This window comes from Littorina saxatilis, linkage group LG5 (assembly GCF_037325665.1).
Source record: "Littorina saxatilis isolate snail1 linkage group LG5, US_GU_Lsax_2.0, whole genome shotgun sequence".
Lineage (NCBI taxonomy): Eukaryota > Metazoa > Mollusca > Gastropoda > Littorinimorpha > Littorinidae > Littorina > Littorina saxatilis.
Window position 1 is genome coordinate 57897807 of NC_090249.1, and position 23252 is coordinate 57921058.

The 23252-nt window shown below is 39.9% G+C and overlaps 1 protein-coding gene across 1 annotated transcript; it reads left to right on the forward strand.

The window, feature by feature from the left end:
* Positions 1-566: 566 nt before the first annotated feature.
* On the forward strand, positions 567-22941 carry LOC138967537 (glucokinase regulatory protein-like). Its single transcript, XM_070340110.1, has 20 exons — positions 567-699; positions 1350-1434; positions 1740-1801; positions 2589-2657; positions 4926-4994; positions 5876-5949; positions 7342-7408; positions 8049-8197; positions 10044-10084; positions 10473-10537; positions 11455-11567; positions 11898-11993; positions 12449-12546; positions 12761-12837; positions 13304-13394; positions 13824-13900; positions 14094-14314; positions 14874-14913; positions 18178-18312; positions 19121-22941. The coding sequence occupies exons 2-20, from the start codon at positions 1356-1358 to the stop codon at positions 19253-19255; spliced, it is 1758 nt and encodes a 585-aa protein (XP_070196211.1). The 5' UTR covers positions 567-699; positions 1350-1355; the 3' UTR covers positions 19256-22941.
* Positions 22942-23252: the final 311 nt, after the last annotated feature.

Consider the following 23252-nt stretch of genomic DNA (forward strand, 5'->3'; position numbering starts at 1 on the left):
TCACTACCAAAATGATGACAAAAACGATGTTTGGTGGTTTGTTGTCAGACCAGCTTTTTTGTCGGTCCTTGGGGGGCGGTCAATAAATATGAAACAAAAGTCGATATGCCCCCCAAGCGACCGACAAAAAACGGCTGGTCTGTCAACTTGAACAACCCATCAAACATCTTATAATGTTCGCCTGTTCATTCGTTCGTTTATTTCGTTCCTTGTTTTTCCTTGTTTTCTTTTTTTTCTTCTTTCCTTTCTTTCTTAATGACTTTGTTTATTTGATTGTTGAGTTTTCTTTCTAACGGTTCTTTCTTTCATTCTCGGTTCAGTCTTTCTTTTTCAGCTTTCATCCCTCCTTTTTGAACGAGCTATTGTGATACAATCAGGAGGCATTCTGCTTTTTAAAAAGTCTACTTTGCGGACTGTTTACACCCGATGACAGTGTCACGCGTACAAACAATTTTTATTTAGTTTGTGGCCAGTCGTATGTACAGTCTCTCATTCAAGGTTTCTTCCGCAGGCGCAGTGGTAAGTTTTGGTTTGTACCAAGGGACGTAACTCTCTTGGGATAACTCCGCGAAAACTCGTGTCGGCGATGAAAAGTTGGCACACTTGTGTTATCTCCGTGTCATTCTCCTCAACTACGAATGTCATTGTGCTGCGTTGAGCGGCCATGCTTTAACGTGTGAAGCTGTTTTCACATGCACGGTAAGCTGGGTCTGGTTTTTTTTTCTTGCTGAAAGCGTGGTTTGTTTTTTAGGAGGATTCTTGGCTGCGCTTTCGTTTTCATTGTTGTCTGTGTCCGCACTGCCATTTTTGAGATGGACCCTGCAGGGAGAATATTTAGGAGGGCGAGGAGCAGGAGCAGTAGTGCTCGGACCAAGATGGATATATTCACCATTAATGTTAGTGGAATCGGTAGAATTCAAGAACAGTGAACATTCTGCATTAGAAGAGAATAAAAAAAACGCATTTAGCTGGACATATGTGACGTACGTGATTGCGTGAAAAATTAACTGTGGTCAACCGAGCTGTGAAGTTGCACGAAACATGCGACTCGCGTAAACTGTTCATGGCGCTATAGTTTTGTGGCTAGAACCACAGGAGTGTGTATCAAAGCGTGTGGCCGAGACAGGTCAATCGATCATTCGGTTGTATTGCGTACTTTGTCATTGTTTTGGAAGGGTGCCAACTATCATTACTATTACCATTAATTAGCTGACATTTACAGGGTTACATTAATGAACAGGGAAAACCGAAAAGAAATGTTTTGTTGTTAGTTTTGTGTATGTTGTAACTGTATGTTGTTGTTGTTCACCTGCACGCTTGATCAATGTACATCATGGATCTGTTTACAGTGCAAGATGGACCTGAACACTGATCAGCCCATTACTGAGAGAACAAATCCGCTATCAGCAAATATTGACATTCTTGCGCCTCTTGGTTAGTCACAAGTTGTGTGTGTGTGTGAATGTGTGTGCGTGTGTACATGTGTGTGCGTGTGTGTGTGTGAATGTGTGTGCGTGTGTACATGTGTGTGTGTGTGTGCGTGTGTGTGTGTGCGTTATAAGATCAGAACCCAAAAAAGTTGTGCCTTTGTGTCAAGGAATGATGTATGTTTATAATAAATGTATTTCTATCCTAGCACCACAACCAGGCATGATATTGCTGCCAGGCACAAGAAAATAGGGCAAACCTTGTGCAGTACACTTAGCTGTGTGATAATGTTGGACTTCACTATTTTGCAGACATAGTGTCTACACTTCAAGCTTGCGATGAAGAGATATTCAATGGCTGGCGCGACTTTCAGGTACGCTCTTACATTAATTATTCGCCTTGATTCCAGATAAATTTTGAAAGTATGTTCCAAGAATTCTATTTTTATGAGACCTTTTGACAACCTAATAATTTTGCAGGCAACAATTGAATCTCAATGTGTCTGAGAAATGTATTACCTTGATTTGAAATAAGAACAAATGATACCATTAGATGTAGAGTAGTTAAAAATGAAAGGAAAAAAACAACTCCTGACAGTAAACAGAATCACTAAGTGTAAAAGATATGGGTTTTTTTAATCACCTAGATGTCAACTGGATTGGTTGATTTTTAAACACTTTTGAATGATATAATCTTTAGTGAGTACATTTTTCTGTCCGATGTCGGTCTCTCTCTCTCTCTCTCTCTCTCTCTCTCTCTCTCTCTCTCTCTCTCTCTATCTATCTGTTGCATTTTCGTATTTAAAAAACAAAATGGTGGCTTACAGTGGAATATGACTTTGTACACTTCATTGGGGTGTGCACGTTAAAGATCCCACGATTGACAAAATTCCTGGCAAAATTGTATAGGCGTAGATAAATAAATGTCCACCAAAATACCCGTGTGACTTGGAATAATAGGCCGTGAAAAGTAGGATATGCGCCGAAATGGCTGCGATCTGCTGGTCGATGTGAATGCATGATGTATTGTGTAAAAAAATTCCATCTCACACTGCATAAATAGATCCCTGCGCCTTGAGTCCGAGTCTGAAGATACGCGCGCGATATAAGACTTCATATATATAATCAAATAAGTTACCATGTTATACTTATTTGTTGCAGGGCTTATTTGATGAAAGGATCCAAAGTAACCTTTCAAAGATTATGGAAGTTGCTGTGGATGTCCTGAACGTTTGTGTTAATTTTCCTCAAGCTTTATAATGAGATTATCTGATCAGGCCTTTTTACATTTAGTCAAATTTTGACTAAATGTTTTAACATAGACGGGGAATCGAGACGAGGGTCGTGGTGTATGCATATATGTGTGTCTGTGTGTGTGTATGTGTAGAGCGATTCAGACAAAACTACTGGACCGATCTTCATGAAACTTGACATGAGAGTTCCTGGGTATAATATCCCCACCCTTTTTTCTCATTTTTTTGATAAATGTCTTTGATGACGTCATATCCGGCTTTTTGTGATTGTTGAGGCGGCACTGTCACGCCCTCATTTTTTAACCAAATTGATTGAAACTTTGGTTAAGCAATGTTTGACTCAGTCCGGACTTTGGTATTGCATTTCAGCTCAGAAGCTTAAAAATTAGTTAATTAGTTTGCTCATTAAAGTTGTCATTAAAAACGATTTTTCACTTACAGATTAAACAATTATTGCATTGTATTCCTCGTTTTCTCCTGAATTCAAAAATATAAAGATATGTTATGTTTACTTGAAAAACGCGCTCAGAATTAAAGAAAATAGGTCGAGTATAATGTTTGCATGCTTCGCGGAGACGAGCGTGACCCGTCTCGGTGTTCGGGGAAGTTTAGCCGAGACTATCTGAATGTAGTCTCGGCGATGACTGGTGTTTATCTTTCAGTTTGATACCTACAGATTGACTAAATGTGTTTATATCGCTTCACGCGACTTGTTTTTTACATTTAGTCAAGTTTTGACTAAATGTTTTAACATAGAGGGGGAATCGAGACGAGGGTCGTGGTGTATGTGTGTGTGTCTGTGCGTGTGTGTGTGTGTAGAGCAATTCAGACTAAACTACTGGACCGATCTTTATGAAATTTTACATGAGAGTTCCTGGGTATGAAATCCCCAGACGTTTTTTTCATTTTTTCGATAAATGTCTTTTATGACGTCATATCCGGCTTTTTGTAAAAGTTGAGGCGGCACTGTCACACCTTCATTTTTCAATCAAATTGATTGACATTTTGGCCAAGCAATCTTCGACGAAGGCCGGACTTCGGTATTGCATTTCAGCATGGAGGCTTAAAAATTAATTAATGACTTTGGTCATTAAAAATCTGAAAATTGTAATTAAAATTATTATTTTATAAAACGATCCAAAATTACTTTTATTTTATTCTTCATCATGTTCTGATTCAAAAAACATATGAATATGTTATATTCAGATTAAAAACAAGCTCTGAAAATTAAAAATATAAAAATTATGATTAAAATTAAATTTCCGAAATCGTTTTAAAAACAATTTCATCTTATTCCTTGTCGGTTCCTGATTCCAAAAACATATAGATATGATATGTTTGGATTAAAAACACGCTCAGAAAGTTAAAACGAAGAGAGGTACAGTAAAGCGTGCTATGCAGCACAGCGCAACCGCTACCGCGCTGAACAGGCTCGTCACTTTCACTGCCTTTTGCACTAGCGGCGGACTACGGTCATTGTGAAACAATGCAGTGCGTTCAGTTTCATTCTTAAGTTCCACAGCTTGACTAAATGTAGTAATTTCGCCTTATCTGAATGTAGTCTCGGCGATGACTGGTGTTTATCTTTCAGTTTGATACCTACAGATTGACTAAATGTGTTTATATCGCTTCATGCAACTTTTTTTTACAATGTCACCTAGCTGTTCCTTCTTGTGTGTGGGCGTCTTGAAAAATATAAGATTTCTAATTCAAAAAACAAAAAAAGGTAGGTTGTTGGAACGTTTGTTATTGAAAAAACAATACATTCACAAATATATCGACCCAACGGTCTTTTAAGTGCACAGACAAACAATAACGAAAACTTATCTGGCAGATTTTTTCTTCCGCCTGCCACGAAGCTGCAAGTGAATGAATGATTATATGACGAAATGAGTGACGTAGACAGGGAATGACGTCAGCGTAAAAAAAAATAAAGAGAGAGAGAGAGAGAGAGAGAGAGAGAGAGAGTGTGAGTGTGAGTGAGTATGTACGCATGTGGTTGTATGTGACTTGTAAAGACAAAATAGAGAGAGCTAAGATTTCTAAGATTTTTAAGGTTTCTAAAGCTTTCATCAGAATTTTTTAAAAAAAATTTGTAGTTGAAGCAAGACAAAAAGCAGGAGGAAAGTAGTGAGAAGAACTGTTGCATTTTGCAGCAGGTTACCAGAGCATTCTAACTTAATTCTTCGCATATAAGTCAGAGAGAACAAGAAATGATTAATGAGAACATTGTTTTACTCTTCAGGATGCGGACAGATCAGTAATAATCTTCAGTGGCTGTGGTACCTCTGGAAGACTGGCATTTATCACAGCGGTAAGCTGACTACTGATTTGGTTTTTCATTTTATTAGAACTTAAGTGACAGGGTGTGGCAGTAGTCTCCCTTTCATTGCAGCTGCTCTGCGGAGTTGTCTGCCAGCCTTGAGCATGAGCTATTTTTAGCTCTATGTTTTATGTATGTCTTGCTAAAGCTGAACATTTTTACAGTCTCATGCAGTACCTGTACACACCAGGCTGAACTTGTAAGGTACATATTTTTAATTTAGATCAAATGTCATTCTTAAAAAAATAAAAATAAATTAAAAAAATTGTGCAATGCAGCTAGGCTGACTTTTTGTAATTTTGTTCATTTTTCAAAGCTTGAAATTTTCTTAAATTTTTCTGCAGTATAAATGTTCCTTGACCTTGGGCTGTTTCAAATTTAGATAATTATTGTGTAGCTACAGTAAAGGTAAAACAGCAAAGGGGTGCAATTGCATTAACAAAGATAAGAAAAGTAAATTGGATGTTGCCCCTCAGGCTTCATAAGTACTGAAGGTTTGGGCTTTCCTCAAGCTTTATAATGACATTATCTGATCAGGCCATGTTTTACAATGTCACCTGTTCCTTCTTGTCTGCATGCATGTGTCTTGAAAAATATAAGATTTCTGAAGCTTTCATCGGACCTGTGAGTATACTATAATGAATGGTACCTGTGTGTTGTAATTAGGCCAACAACAAAAAAAAGTCTGTTTACGGTAACCCGACCGACCCTATTTTTTTCGCGCGACCCTAGACTTTTTTTTGGCATTTGGGGGGAAAAAAAAAGAAGAAAAAAAATAAAAATATCCCAACCTACCGACCCTATTTTTTTGGCCTATGTTACCGTAAACAGACCTATTTTTTTTTTGGCCTTATGAATTTCCTTTCCAACAGCGAACATTCAACAGTCACCTGAGACACCTGGGCATCACGGAGTGCTATCAGTACATCATGGCCGGGGGAGACAGGTGAGTCATCTTCATTTTCTTCTTCTTCTGCATTCATGGGCTGCAACTCTCACATACACTTGTGTTTTATGCACAAATGGCTTTTTACACGTATGGCCTTTTTTTACCCAGCCATTTTTGCAGCCATATGCTGCTTTTGGGGAAAGCGCGCTGGGTATTTTTTTGTTTCTATAACCTACTGAACTCTGACATGGATTACAGGATCTTTTCCATGCGCACTTGGTCTTGGGCTTGCGTGTACACACGAAGGGAAATAAGGCACTAGCAGGTCTGCTCCCAAGTTGACTTGGGAGATTGAAAAAATCTCCACCCTTAACCCACCAGGTGCTGGTCCATGGGCTTCCAACATGCAACTTTCCGCATGAGATTCCGGCGTATTATCCACTCGGCCATTGTGCCTGTCAGATCCTGACTGACTGGACTGGACTGGACTGGACTGGACTGGACTGGACTGGACTGGACTGGACTGGACTGGACTGACTGACTGACTGACTGACTGACTGACTGAACATCCTGACTGACTCATTTATTTCACATCCTGACTGACTCATTTATTTCACATCCTGACTGACTCATTTATTTCACATCCTCATAGGCCTCTAATTCTATCAGCTGGGACATCTAATGGTGATGATGATATTGAGTGATGCAATTATTGTCAACTCTTTGAAAGTATAACTGTGTTTATTATATGAACCAATGGGCGGGGATGTAGCTCAGTCGGTAGCGCGCTGGATTTGTATCCAGTTGGCCACTGTCAGCGTGAGTTCGTCCCCACGTTCGGCGACAGATTTATTTCTCAGAGTCAACTTTGTGTGCAGACTCTCCTCGGTGTCCGAACACCCCCGTGTGTACACGCAAGCACAAGACCAAGTGCGCACGAAAAAGATCCTGTAATCCATGTCAGAGTTCGGTGGGTTATAGAAACACGAAAATACCCAGCATGCTTCCTCCGAAAACGGCGTATGGCTGCCTAAATGGCGGGGTAAAAAACGGTCGTACACGTAAAATTCCACTCGTGCAAAAAACACGAGTGTACGTGGGAGTTTCAGCCCACAAACGCAGCAGAAGAAGAATATGAACCAATTTTTTTGAATTTGAAACAGTTAAGTAACTTGTAATAGCTTACTCAGTTACCATAATACTGTGGAACCCGCCTTTTAAGACTCCCCTATTTAACACCCCACCGTATACCACTCTTCGTCTTCTTCTGTTGTTTGCAGATTGGTCAAATTGTGAGTTGGCTTTGTAGGACCACTGTGCTGCCCTCGAGTTGAGGTCTTTGGCCAACAGCTTTTCTTGCATGACTACCATCAGCTTTTTAATTGTTAGTCATTTATATTGATTCTTAATCTTTCATGTTAGAAAATGATTGACCATCTGTGTCTGCAGGGCTCTGTTCACCTCACAGGAAGCAGTGGAGGACGATCCTCTTCTTGGCGCCAAAATCCTGAAGCAGGTAATACAGCAATGAAAGCATTTACACTTTGTGTACACGCTGGCTGTGACTGGGTTGAAGCATTTACTTTGCCACACACTTTGTTTGAAGGTTAAACCACCTGACTGTAAGCAAGTGTCACACTGGTGCGTCAAAAGGGAGCCTACTGTCACTGTTTGACCTGGCTTCAATAAAGTGCCTTTCCAAATCCAACAAAATTGTTAGATTCTAGGACACTCACCAAAACTCAAGACACTCATGCTTATCTTCTGGTTATTGTTCAAATAATAAGCATCAGGTTTTATATTCATCGGATCAACTCAAACATTATATGTTATTTGTATTGTTGACCAAAATATGACATTTGACACAGATTGAGACAGTCAGTGTTCCTCGGAGACCGCGCCAGCGGTCGAGGTGAACAATGACTGTCGAGATCTGTATCAAATGTCATATTTTGGTCAACAATACAAATAACATTTATTTATCGATCAACTTTAGTTAGAATTCCTTTTACTTTTTACGATTGAACGCAAGCAAACATGCACTCCGAGGTTTTGTCGGACTCTGACGTCACATGGCTCAAAGAAGTCAAATCCAATGTTTAATCGATACATTCAAATATAACGATTTGATTATATTTCCAAATGTATTGTTTCAGTTAAGTGAAGACAAAGTGCGGGTGTTATATTTTGGAATCACTTGCGGCCTGTCTGCACCGTTCATCGCTGGACAACTCGACTACTGCCTCAAGCACCTGGACAGATTCACACCTGTCCTGCTCGGCTTCAACCCAGCACACCTGGCAAGGTGAGTTTATAATTATAAATAATGTTGTATGAAGTTTAGTTTGACACAAAAAGGTGAGAGTGCATCCCACTGACTTTGACAGTCTGCCATAACACTTTATAGGAAGTCTTATATCGCGCGCGTATCTCCAGACTCGGACTCAAGGCGCAGGGATCTATTTATGCCGTGCGAGATGGAATTTTTTACACAATACATCACGCATTCACATCGACCAGCAGATCGCAGCCATTTCGGCGCATATCCTACTTTTCACGGCCTATTATTCCAGGTCACACGGGTATTTTGGTGGACATTTTTTATCTATGCCTATACAATTTTGCCAGGAAGATCCTTTTGTCAATCGTGGGATCTTTAACGTGCACACCCCAATGTAGTGTACACGAAGGGACCTACACACACATACACCACCACCCTCGTCTCGATTCCCCGTCTATGTTAAAACATTTAGTCAAAACTTATAAAATAGCATTCAAATATAACGTATAAAATGTAAAATAGCTGTGATGTGCATTTTTTTTATAATGTTCGCTCGATGTGACACTTTTATCTTCAGAAAAAAATGCGCATCAGAGTTCAAAATCACCAGAAAACCTATATTGGGATCTATGAATGAACTTTATTTTGAGATTGAAATTCTTCCAGAACAGTCTGTCTTATGGATGTAGAAAGCAAAGCATGCTTCCTGTTTAACACTTTCGCGACAGGACGCTGATAAATCAGTAACCGCGCTGACACGCTCATGGACGGGACACGCATTTTTCAGTATCAGTCATACAAGGTACAAGACTCGTGATTGCTTCCCGGTTTTTGAAGATTGCAATAAATTGAGTTGTTTCCCTTGATACACGTGGTTTTCTCTTCCGGCTTGATCAAATTAGTGCAGATTTGCGTGGTGTTTTCGAACAAAAAAAATGAATCGAAGGCGAGCCTTGTCACGGGAGGAGATTCTCCGGATTTTGGATCTTGAGGATCCTGTAGATCATGATACATCGTGTCGTTTTAGCCTCAAGAAAGCGATAATAGCAGTGATATTGAGGAAGAAACAGTCCCGTTGTTGCTAGTACGAGTCGGCAAACTACACGTGGTAGGGGGTGATACTGCTAGACGAACATGTATCTCGGAATCGTGCAGGAGCTATGGGGGCGTGGCAGCACTGATAACAATGGATGGCTGGAGCCTTCTAATCCTTTTGGAAATGTTCATAGGTGTACAGTTGGTACTTTGTTGTGAAAATGTGACTTATATTCAATATGGATTACCTAGACATCATTTGGTGAGTGTTACAGTTTTGTTTCATTTGAGTCAGGATGCTGTGAGTGAATGCGTGATTTGCTTGTTTTTTTCTTTGTACTGTCTCCTTATTTCTGTGTACAATGTTAACAATATTTCAGCTAATTCATAGGTTTTACACCTTGTTTGGTTATAACATTATTTATAATACTTTTTTTTTTAAATAACTTTTAAAAAAAGCAGTGGAAAATAAAACACACACAAAAAAACGTTAAAAAACACAAATTATCCCCCTTTCACCCCCCTTTCACCCCCCTTTGCTAAAACAAATCGCGTGACAAACTTATAAATAGCACGACTGAACTGGGCATCCATTTTTGAATTAGTACACAAAATTTGGTGGTGATTGGACTTAATTCAAGCTTGCTAGACAGATTTCTTTACAGTTATTGATTTTGGGGAAGTTTCTTGGTGGCAAGCTTGGGCAGGCAGGACGTTAACGCCGTGGCAGTGATAGTCACAATAGTGTTAAAAGTATTCAGGACAGATAGTAAGCATTATATACTCATGTGCCCATACCTTGAATTTTTCTCTTTTCATTTGCTTTGTTTTTCAGAAACATGCCAATTGAAAAGTGGGACAAAACTTTTTTACAAGGTAAATCAGTTACTGTTGAATCTCTACTAATTTTTGTTTGTCGTATTGTCCAGAAACAGTTACCGTATTGTCCAGAAACAGTTACCTTTGAATCTTATATTTAAAGCTTTCTGTTTATTTTATACCAAATTTAAAATCAGAATGTGCGTATAACATACAAGAAATATGATGCATTGTGACAGTATTCTATAAAGAAAGAAACGAATAAATATTATTGATAAGTCATTATGTTTGTTCTTTGTTAGTTCTGAATGATTTACATGTTGTGGTTATTTCTCAATATCTGTAAAAATTATAAAAAGATGTTGAACTGTCCTTATGTGAATGGCTTACCCATTGGTTTTTTTACCAGTGTTTGTGCATTATGAGTTGAGATAACTGATTGCAGTTGTTCAGCGTCTGGAGGAAGCAGAGGCCAAAGGTCAAGGCTTTATCCTGAACCCTGTGGTTGGGGTGAGCACAGCAGTTTTTCTCTATCTAATTCCTCTTGGTTAGTTTGTTTGTTTGTTTGTTTGTTTGCTTAACGCCCAGCCGACCACGAAGGGCCATATCAGGGCGGTGCTGCTTTGACATATAACGTGCGCCACACACAGGACAGAAGTCGCAGCACAGGCTTCATGTCTCACCCAGTCACATTATTCTGACACCGGACCAACCAGTCCTAGCACGAACCCCATAATGCCAGACGCCAGGCGGAGCAGCCACTAGATTGCCAATTTTAAAGTCTTATGTATGACCCGGCCGGGGTTCGAACCCACGACCTCCCGATCACGGGGCGGACGCCTTTTGGTTAGTTTGCATAGTTCACTGTGGCAGAGAGGTTAGCCCTTTATCTTTAAAAGAAAAAGTTGATTTAAAGGATTGTGATGTGGAAGTGGTGAGATGGCTTTGTTGGGCTGTTTGACCACATGTAACACCAAACATGCTTTTGTTCTATCAATGTTCAAGCAAGACATGGAGTGAAAAGATTAATCCCATTTGAGTTAAGTTTATTTCAACTTCAATCTGTAAAACATTTTTAGCTTAAGTTGATAAATTATGGTATTTTGATGTTTGGTTCCTTTGATGAAAGGACACCTCCCAGTTAAGGACACTTCCTATAGTCCCTGTCTCTATGATCTTACCAGTCATGACAGGGTACCCGCACTGAAGGGACACTTTCATCTAATCACAAAAGTGTCCTTTAATCGCAGGTACCACATGTTGTGACTAAATTATATGATTCAGAAACCTGACATTTTTTCTTTAGTGAGCAGCAGTCATTGGTTTTCATGCCTTTACCCTATTTACCATGCTATTTGCACAATGCTGTTTTTCAGAGCAGCAGTCATTTGCTGTCTTTACCGTATTTTCACTGTCCTGTGTTTCAGCCAGAGCCCATCACAGGGTCCAGTCGCATGAAGAGCGGCACGGCCACCAAACTTCTGCTGGAGGCCGTACTGATGCCTGCTCATGCCAAGAGCTTCATGCACACCAAACTGGGGTATATAATTAAAGCCAGCAGAATACAGAATATTTTATTTTCAACACGAATTCCCAAACTTGGGCAATAAAATATTCTGTATTCTGTAGGTTCAGTTTTAACTTGTATGACACGTTACAAACAGATTCTACATAGCACAACTATAAAGAAGGTTCCAGTGTTCTTCTCATTTTGACCCAGGGGTATAGAAAAATGAGGTTAAATTTACAGTCATTATGAACAGAAAATCGGAAGAAATCAAAGTCTTCTAGATGGGGAAGGCTTAAATTGGAGAGGGGGGGGGGGAGGTCTTAAAAGAAGGTTCAACTGTACTTCTCTTTGCCACCACAGCATCAAGGATTACCTGGTGCAGTACAAGCAGGTGTGGGAAAGTGTGTACAGCCAGAAGTCTGACATTGCCGCTCTGCTGCACCTTGCAGGTAGCAGGTAAACATTGTGGAGAAAACCAGTCGGTGCAACACCTCAAGTGGAAATGTGTGGGGAGAGAGAGAGAGAGAGAGAGAGAGAGAGAGAGTGTTTGTGTTTATGTCACAGTGTGTTATGGGTGTGCGTGTGTGCATGCATGCATGCGTGTGTGTGTGTGTGTGTGTGTGTGAGTGACTATGACTGTGTGTGTGTTTATGTCACAGTGTGTCTGTGGGTGTGCGTGTGTGTTTGTATGTTTGTGCATGCATGCATGCGCGTCTGTGTGTTTGAGGTCATGACTGCACTCTTTCATTGATGATCTTTCGAGGACAAGACTCATAGTTGATGGGTGTGCAGTTTTACCGTGGTTTTGACATAATGGAAATCAGCAACAGTTTCATGTCCCACAAAGTGGTTGTTTTAACTTTGTTGTCGGTAGTATTGTTTTGAACCATGTTTCTGTTTTGTGCCGACAGCTTGAAGCAAGGCGGACACCTGTACTACATTGGTAGCGGTGGCCTTGGGATCATGGGGCTGATTGATGCATCAGAGTGCAGTCCTACCTATGGTGCTAGTAAGTTTGTCTTTTTTTGATGCACATTTCTCTCAGTTTTTAGTGCATGAGTGATGATGATGATGATGATTGATGATGAGGATGAGGATGATGATGATGATGATGTTTTATGTGCACACACACCATGACACATCACACACACACACACACACACACACATTGTCTGTGTTTGTGATTGGGCCTGAGCTATGATCTGCAGATGTTTTGTTTTCAGCTTTGGACGATGTGCGAGGTTTCCTGGAAGGGGGATATCAGACGCTTGCTAACTTGGAGGGAGACTTGTCAAGCTTGGTATGTTTGGTACAAACCATATGTGTTTTTTAATTGTCAAACTTTAAACAAATGTTCCCAATGACACAACACACTTGAAATACCTTTGGAAACAAAGCAAGTCAAACAGGAGAGTTGTAGTCGCCTTATAGAAATCTGCTCTGGTGAACTCAAATTTTAAAGTTTGGGCTATTAATAGTCCAATGCTAAAGGCCGGCAGAGCAGCTGCCTTGAAAGGGGAACTACTGCTTCGTACTGTCACACACAGTTGACAGGTTTTTGTTGTGTTATTGTATTTTGATTGTAAAGGCAAAGTTGAACTGGAGGATGATTGATATGTTTGGAAGCGGAACATGATTTGCAATGATTATGCTGCCGCTAGGGAAACACCTCCTGAGCCAAAGAAATATTTGACCATCCTTTTTATTATCATATTCCTACCTGTTTTCAGTTTTTGATGTGGTGATTTGCTGGTTCTGCATTGCAGGGGAAGCATTTTGGTATCTCACTTCAGGACTTCATGGATCAAATTGTTCCTAATCTCACTGACAGAGACCTTGTCATCTTTATATCAAAAGGTGGGCTTTGTGTGTGGAATTTCTTTCTCAACAAATTTTAGTTGAACAGTTTTTTTTAGAAGGTCTCTTGCTAAACTTAACAACAAGATGTGCCAGAAATATTATGAACGCATTCAAGACAATACTCTTCACACATTAATTCACACAATGATGTGCATGTGTCATGATGCATACTCTTGTGGATATATGCATGTGCAAATCACACACACACACACACACACACACACACACACACACACACACACACACACACACACACACACACACACACACACACACACACACTGTAGATTTTTGATCAAAACACTTTGTGTCATATCCATCTGTGTTTGCAGAAACTCTCTGGTTGTGCTTTCAATCTACAGTAATAACAAATTTGAACAGTGACATTTGTGAGTCAGACAGCCTTGTGTACGATTGTGTTTTCAGACAGACCCTACAGCATCCCAAAAGAGGTGGAAGTCAAACCTTGTAACAAAGCCTGCATTGTTGTCAACATCACTAAGGTAATGCAAAGTCATATCATCATTCTCAAATCTTAAGTGACCTTTTCTGAACTCAAGAGTGTCATTTTTTTGTAAACATTTTTTTTTTAATTTTAACTTTAATTTTTTTGTTCCAAAAGATACCACTGTGTTGTAAACTTTGTCTGCAGAGCACAACACATCTGATTGCTTTGTTCTTCCTTCTGGTTCACAGGGAGACTCGGTTCAGAGTGTATCAACCTTCAACTCCAAGGTGACCTTAGATCTGACAGAGGTCGTGCTGGATTCGGCCGCCCTTGACGCTGACCTGAGGTTAAGGACCATTGACCTGTACGCCGAGCTGGCCGTCAAGTGGACCTTGAACGCGGTCAGCACGGGAGCTCACATCATGAAGGGCAAGGTGTTCAACAACATCATGATTGACCTGAAGCCAAGGTCAGTGAATAGATGAATCCTGGAAATAACTCTGTCGGGTTCGTATGGGTTGTAGGAGAGTGACCTTTTCTTGCAAAACCTCGTACAAATATTGGAGGGACCTATGATTAGCGAGGGGTGTGTGTGAAACACGTAGACGGGAGCACATGTTTCCAACACTCCTGTCGCTAGTGATTGGCCCCTCCAATGTTTGGCAGGTGGTTTTGCAAGAAAAGGTCACTCTCCGAGAAGACATTCAGTTATTTTCGGAGTTATTTTCCAAAACCGGACGGAGTTATTTTTGGAATTCGTGTAGTATGGAAGGCTTTTTCTGCATCTTCCACTCTGTCACTGATCCTGTTTTGAATGTTGTCTTCTTATTGATTTCTTATTACTTTGCGTTTGTGTTCTTTGGCAATTTGGTCTTTCTCTTTTGGCAACGTTTTCTGGATTTTCTTTACTCTTTCCTCTTTATTCCAAAAGTCTAGTTTCTTTATTTATACATTTAGTAAGCTTTTTTTTTTTACTTCTCCCTGTTTTGCTGAATTTATTTTTTTACTGACTCCTTTTTATTCTTCAGCAATGTGAAGCTCTTCCATCGGGCAGTGGGGATCATTCAGGTAGGAGTTTTACCGATAACGCTTATTGTAATTCAATCGAGTTGGCGTTTTAATGAAACAGATCCTGTGATTGGTCAGAATGCCCCAACTCATTAAAAATTACCGGTCATTAATTGTCGAAAACCACTTGCTAAAAAAGCCATCAACAACCTTCTGGCGAGATGCATTGATACAACCTCAACTAGTCTCGGTTAGCTTTGAGGGTCATTTTACAAGTAGGAAATATGAAGTACCAACGAAATACCGAGACCATAAGGTATAAGGTATAAGTGATGACGTCGAATACGTGACGTAAGTTGATGCATGAATTCTTTCGGACTACGTCAGTCAATTCCAAATATCGCTTTTGTGATGAAAAGAATTTGTTTTGAGTTTGCTGTCCAGAAACCCGTCATAAAAGAAGGGAAAATGTATGTGAAAGAAAACAAAACAGGAGGAGAGTGAATCTTTGTAAATTGTCCTTGCCATCTTTATAGACTGTTAGAGGTGAAGTTAGATTTGTTGTTTGAATGTGTCTTTTTTGTATAGTTGCTTCAGCTTTGATTGAGCTATAGGGTTGTGTATGAAATTTGCATTTAGTCTTTCTTTTTCTTGCTGAGTGTATGTACAGTCTAGAGAGGAGACGGACATGGTGTGAGCTTGTCCAGGGGGGTATATGAACATCTCAGTGGCAGGGGGATGGAAGCACTTGTTAATGAGTGGGAGTGTGTATGCGCGTGGTGTGCACGAGGATGTATGCACGTGAGTGATATTTGTAAATGTGTATTATTATAATATCATCTTTGTATTTATATTATTGAAATTGTTATATCTCGATGTACAGCGCTAAGAGCATAGTTAAATTTGTGAAGCGGCGCTATATAAGCTATCTTTATTATTATTATTATTATACGATAGGAATACAGAGACATATTTCTTGGGACTTGACCCTTGCAGGTAGGTGGACTGAAAGTAGTGTGTGAACAGAACAGAACCAATTCTGTCTGTTTACCATCGCATGAAAGCAGGAAAGAGATCGTCGTCAGATTGAATTACAATAACATTAACACGCTTCCATTTGAAACTTCTCGGTCTTCATCGTGGATTGACGCCCTCCCAAAGTCTAATTGAAGCCCTCCGTCGCTTTGCTCCGTCGGGCTTCAATTACCTTTGGTCGGGCGTCAATCCCCGATGAAGACCTCGAAGTTTCAAATGGAAGCATGTTAATGTGTAATTATTTCTAACTTTTTTACACATATAAGTTAGGGAAGAATTCTCAACAGTGCGAATGATAACACATTGATTGATTGATTGATTGATTGATTGACATTTTCAATTTGCTAATTACAGTCAAACCTGTCTATGACAACCACCTGACAAACGTGGTTCATTTAGACAGGTGGGCGTTATAAAAAGGTGAATTATATAGGAGAGAACTTTGTTGGGGATCTTTTAGGATGGCTATAGTGGGCAGGTGGTCATGATGTAGAGGTGGTCACCAGATCAGTTTTGACTGCACCAGCGATCAAACTAGAAACTTTGAACTAGGTATTAACCTTTTGTAGGTAGTGAAATACCCTTTTATTGCATTTTTACGGGTCACATGACGAAACTGTAACTAACCATTGGTCAAACATGCACCCTATATCAATTGATATATCGCAGGAAGTCGTCATAGCCAAGTGATATCTCGCAGGAAGTGACTAATCACTTATGGGCGCAATCTTTAGACAGTCACTTCAAAAACAGAGGAGCGAGATATTTCCCATAAACTTTCTTTGATGAAGAATTGAGTACACAACAAGCGAAAAGGCAAATCGTCAAAAAAGAGAAAAGTATGCCCAATCTTTTGTACGCAGTCATGTGTCCTAGAAATTGGATCTGAAGTCTTACCGACGGGGGTTGCATTGAATGGCAATTTAGCAGAAAAACAAGTGACACAAGCAGCAGACACTTGTAAAAACTGGATAACTTTCACTACAATTTGAAAGAGATTTCACCCCCTAGCGAGATAGAAGCAAAAGTGTCTGCAGGCACAATGGTTTACACCGCACCAGCCCTGAGATTAAAACGTAACTGACCTGACGACTCGATGAAGAAAACAGAGGAAATGAAAGGGAGAGAGACTGTAAGAGGTCACATTCACTGTGCATAATTCCTACCTGGATCATTGCGACTCGTGCATTGTTACATAATCGCAAGTCTTTCAGCAGGGACAGTTCTGTGAAAGTAAAAGACAATTCTCTGAAATTCTGATCACTTCAATGTCCATCGTTCAGTGAAAACGACCATCCGAGTTGTCGAGAAGAAGTTCTGAAACACGTCATGTTCCAAATCAAAAGACGACATTCTATTCTCTTACGTCACTATTCTTGGTTTATGGTACCATTCAGCGGCTTTGCTACGAGTATGCCATAGTCTTGGTTGGCCGAGACCTTGAGGTGATCCCAAAGAAGACTCCTTAGCAGCTACCGACAGGAGGTTTACGGAAGAGCCTGTGTTGTTTATTTTGAAAAAGGATGCATGAAACTGTCCAAAACAAAACGCAATAAATTCGTTGTCGTTAGATGTGGCTGTGATATCCACATTTATCAGTCACAATGTCTTACGCCTCGATCTGATATGATTCCTCCTTTTGAGACATCTTGACTGATAAATGTGGATATCACAGCCACATCTAACGATAACTACTAATGTAGGTAGTGAAAGACCCTTATGTAGGTAGTGAAAGACCCTCATGTAGGTAGTTTTTTTGATCAGGTGTTTGAATGTTTGAATGTTTTGCCTGTGTTAGTATGCTTGCAGCTTGTATTGATGTAGTGTTTCGTTGTTCACTTGTGTGCTGAATGCTGCTGCACATGCTTTTTTGCTTTGCTTTGTATGTATATGTATGTTTGGGTTTTTTCAAATTTTTTTTTCATTGTAAAGCGCTTAGAGAACGTAAAGCGCTCTATAAATCTCCCATATTATTATTATTATTATAGTGAAAGACCCTTATGTTGGTAGTGAAAGACCCTTATGTAGGTAGTGAAAGACGAGTCCGTCTCTATAAAGCCTGTCCTTAACTGGGCGAAGTTGACTATGCGAAGTATACTTCACGAAGCTGACTGCATGAAGCTTAAGCACCAAGTTTTTGGCAAAAAGACTTCACAAAGTTGACTTCAGGCTCAGTTAAGGACCACCTATTAGCTGAACAGAAAGGAATGTGTTTGAAAGGAGTGTGTTTGTGTTTGAAAGGAGTGTGTTTGAAAGGAGTGTGTTTGATCAAAGTACTCCTTTGTTCAGCGCTACTCCAACCTAGCTGTGGAGGTGTGTCAGGACTACCTTCTGCGCTCCCTGTACGACACAGACGACGTGAGCCAAGAGATCAGATCAGCTGCCATGGTCGACCACATCAAGATTGGCGCCTCCAAGCCCAAGGTAAGGTTCTCTTTCTTTCTCTCTTAACACTTTCTACCTCACCTATGTTGACCAAGTTTTTTTTCAGCCGAGACCAGCTGCACTGCAGCAGGTCACTCAGAATTGTAGTAACTGTGTAGTAACTGTGTATCAACACGCTGGAATGCAGGCGTTAGATGGACGTTACAGGAAGCGACTGAAGCTAACAGTCTGAGCAGATATATCCGTACCTGGTCAGATAGAGCCATATGAGTGGGTACGGATATATCCGTACCTGGGAGACAATGAGTTAAGCTCATGTTTTCTTTTGATTTTTTTTTAGGTGGAAGTGGGGCGAGGGTGGTTGCCCATTTGCTTGTCTTTCTTTTCATATGCAGTGTATTTGAAAGAAAAAAATTGTTTTGGATAAAAAAAACATTACTGACTAAGTGTGAAAAATATGCGTTGAATTCAGCTATCTTAAAAACTGTCATTTTCTTTCCCCTTCTTTGTTGAAGAACTCAGTCCAAGTACCACAATTCTACCTGTTGAAAAGGTCATTCTGCTGCCATCTAGCAGCTACACTGTACATGTACATGTATATCCCTCAACTTGTACAGTAGAACACCGGTTTTAAGACCCCCCTACAAATCTGAGACAATTGGATCTTAAAAAGGAGGGAGTCTTAACATGGGAGTAAATTTACAGAGGTTATGAAGCTAAAGTCAGATATAACAAGGTCTTGGCGAGAGAGTCTTGAAAGGGGAGTCCACTCTACAAACATGTTTACTATTTCAGGCATTTAAACAACTTTAAATTTCTGCTTTTCTTTCCCTTTTTTCCATCCCAGGTGGTGCCCACCGCTCTCCTGGCAGCGCTGTTGAGGTGCACGATCCGTGAGGCAAAGGTCGCTCTGGACCAGCAGCCAGTCCTCAGACAGGTCATCCTTGATTCAATGGCTGGTCAGCAGGGCAATACTCAGTGACCGTGTCAGTACAATAGTGACTGTGCAGAGTGACCTTGTCAATAGCGACCGTGTGATTGTACTTTGCACGATTCAGAGAAACTGACTAAACAGAAATCCTTTATAGAAATAAAGAAAATTGATGTAACTGGCTTGCAGTATTGCCTGACATTTCAGGGAAACTTACTCATTGAAACAGAATCCTTGATAGCAATGAAGAAAATGTATGTAACTGGCTTGCAGTATATTACTCGTTGAAACAGAAATCTTGTATAGAAATGAAGAACATTGATGTAACTGGCTTGCAGTATTGTCTGACAATTCAGCGAAACTTACTTGTTGAATCAGAAATCCTGTATAGAAATTAAGAAAATGGTTGTAACTGGCTTGCAGTATTGCCTGACATTAACATTGTTCAGGGAAACTTACTCGTTGAAACAAAAATCCTTTGAAATGAAGAAGTTGGATGTAACTGGCTTGCAATATTGCCTGGCAATTCAGGGAAACTTACTGGTTGAAACAGAAATCCTTTATAGAAATGAAGAAAATGGTTTTAACTGGCTTGCAGTATTGCCCGATGCAAGAACGGATGAGCATCTTAATTTGTTTGTTTGTTTATTTGTTGCTTAACGTCCAGCCGACTACGCAGAGCCATATCAGGACGAGGAAGGGGGGGATGAAGGGGGCCACTTGTCAAGCGATTCCTGTTTACAAATGCACTAACCCATTACTTGTGTCCCAGCAGGCTTTAGTAAAACTAAATTAATACCTACTGGAAGATTACCAGTTTCCAGTATGTTAAAATAGGCTTAACCTATCTACTGCTGGACTTACATCAGAACACTAACAGATTAAACTATACATGAATCGCGAGACAAGCGGCAAGAGAAGAGATTTTTGGAAAAAATACAGGTGAATGAGCAAGAAGGCAGAAAAAAGAAAAGAATTCATGAAGAAAAAGAGAGCATGACAGGAAAGAGGAACCAACAATCTACCTAACAGCAAACTAGAAAGCTCCTGCGGTTCCAAAAACAGGAGGGGCCTTTAATTTCATAACCGCAGTGCCCCACTGCGGGAGAGCATCTTAATGTGTGATTTATTTGTGAACTGTGTTAGCTTAAACGCCCTATGGACCTAAAGCCGAATAAATAAAACCTTGAAACCTCAGAAAATAGGTCTAGTCAGACCAAAGGTTAAAAAGCTAGCATTGCGACTGAATTTGATTTTTGAGTCACTTGAGAAAAAGTGACTATGTAATCGGTCAGTGTTAGTCTGTCCGGCCGGCCGTCCGTAGACACCACCTTAACGTTGGACTTTTCTCGGAAACTATCAAAGCGATCGGGCTCATATTTTGTTTAGTCGTGACCTCCAATGACCTCTACACTTTAACGATGGTTTCGTTGACCTTTGACCTTTTTCAAGGTCACAGGTCAGCGTCAAAGGAAAAATGAGACATTTTATATCTTTGACAAAGTTCATCGGATGTGATTGAAACTTTGTAGGATTATTCTTTACATCAAAGTATTTACATCTGTAGCCTTTTACGAACGTTATCAGAAAAACAAGGGAGATAACTAGCCTTTTCTGTTCGGCAACACACAACTTAACGTTGGGCTTTTCTCGGAAACTATAAAAGTGACCGGGCTCAAATTTTATGTGAACGTGACTCATTGTGTTGTGAATAGCAATTTCTTCCTGTCCATCTGATGCCTCATATAATATTCAGAACTGCGAAAGTGACTCGATCGAGCGTTTGCTCTTCTTGTTCCTGAAGAAAAGGAAAAAAAGATCAAACAGTATGAACCCGGCTTGGCAGAAAATTGTACATCCATATACAAAAGCAGTCTGTAGCATCACCTCAAACTTACTGTATAGACAATGAAAACGGGCCAGAATAGTGACAAATTAAGAAGTTGGACAAAGTAACCTGATAGTCTCTTGTTTAAGAACCTGACAGTCTCTTGTTTAAGAACCTGCTAGTCTGATAGTCTCTTGTTTAAGAACCTGACAGTCTCTTGTTTAAGAACCTGCTAGTCTCTTGTTTAAAAACAAAGGTTTCACAAACTGATTTGTCTCCTGTTCATTGAGTGGATTTCAATTGATTAAAGTCTAAATCTCATTAAGACATCGGGCATTATTGATGATTTGAAGCACTATATGTTACCTAATCGGGCTTCCTTTTTGTGATAAATAATGTCTAAATGGCATGTATTTACACAGTGCCTGTGAGAATACATTTTGCTTGTGTATCCATTTTACCTGTAACTTTACATATCTGTTAACTCCCACTGACCCTGTAGAGATCTCATGTTTTTCAGTACAGCTGATCCCAAATGCTTTCTGTCAAAGGCCTGTTCACCCAATAGTGGAAACTATGCACAAACCAACATTGCTCATAGCCATTTCACTTACAGAAGTTTGAGGTGAAGTCTGGTTTTTGACTCACATGCGAAGCAAAAGTGAGTCTATGTACTCACCCGAGTCGTCCGGCCGTCCGGAAAACTTTAACGTTGGATATTTCTTGGACACTATTCAGTTTATCAGTACCAAATTTGGCAAGATGGTGTATGATGACAAGGCCCCAAAAAACATACATAGCATCTTGACCTTGCTTCAAGGTCAAGGTCGCAGGGGCCATAAATGTTGTCTAAAAAACAGCTATTTTTCACATTTTTCCCATTTTCTCTGAAGTTTTTGAGATTGAATACCTCACCTATATATGATATATAGGGCAAAGTAAGCCCCATCTTTTGATACCAGTTTGGTTTACCTTGCTTCAAGGGCAAGGTCACAGGAGCTCTTCAAAGTTGGATTGTAAACATATTTTGAAGTGACCTTGACCCTGAACTATGGAAGATAACTGTTTCAAACTTAAAAATTATGTGGGGCACATGATATGCTTTCATCATGAGACACATTTGGTCACATATGATCAAGGTCAAGGTTACTTTGACCCTTATGAAATGTGACCAAAATAAGGTAGTGAACCACTAAAAGTGACCATATCTCATGGTAGAAAGAGCCAATAAGCACCATTGTACTTCCTATGTCTTGAATTAACAGCTTTGTGTTGCATGACCTTGGATGACCTTGACCTTGGGTCAAGGTCACATGTATTTTGGTAGGAAAAATGTGTAAAGCAGTTCTTAGTGTATGATGTCATTGCTAGGTTTAGTTATTTGACCTTGACCCTGAAGGTCAAGGTCATGTAAAGGTCAAGGTCAAGCATGTGAGTCGTATGGGCTTTGCCCTTCTTGTTTGAAGATGTTTTTGTGTGAATGCAGAAAAATGATGTCTGTGTGGGGTTTTTTGTTTAAAAAAAATTAAAAAAATGCAAAGTATTCTCATAACAGCAAAGCATTGACTAGAATTCCTTTGGAGTGCCATGTTTCCAACTTTTCCTACGCTCTTAGATTTGCTATTTTGGTGAATTTCAATTGAAATGTCGTTATTGGTTGTGTGTCTATTCTACAGAGGGTCAATCCCGTAGCGCTGCTTATTTCCTATGTTCCAATGCGTATGGAACATTTTTAAAATGAGAGGCCCAGGTGGAGTATTTATATAAAGGTTGATTTGATGTTGATTTATATGATTGTTTAGTTTTGGGTATAGCTATTTATCAACTGACACTTGCACCTTTTTGCCAGTTTACCCCTGCTGTCAGTATTTGTTGGACTCTGGGAAATAAAGTACATTATACTACTAAATGCCATGCAGTCATACATGCATTGATACTGTTCAAATGGGAATAGTGTGTGCGTGTGTGTGTGTTTGGTGCTGGCTGTTTCTCTCTCTCCCACACACACAGGGGTCATTGCTGAAATACAGTGCTTTTTATCATGTTACCCCTTAAAATTGAAGCAGAAAATTCATTTTTTTGATCGACACCTGCACGTATGAATGGCGTAAAAATCTGCAAGACAGCCAAATAAAACCACCTGTACTGGATAAATAATTGATTTTGAGTTCTCTTCGTAAGTTTAAGTTGCCAAGTTGTGTCGATTTTTTAATTGGTACC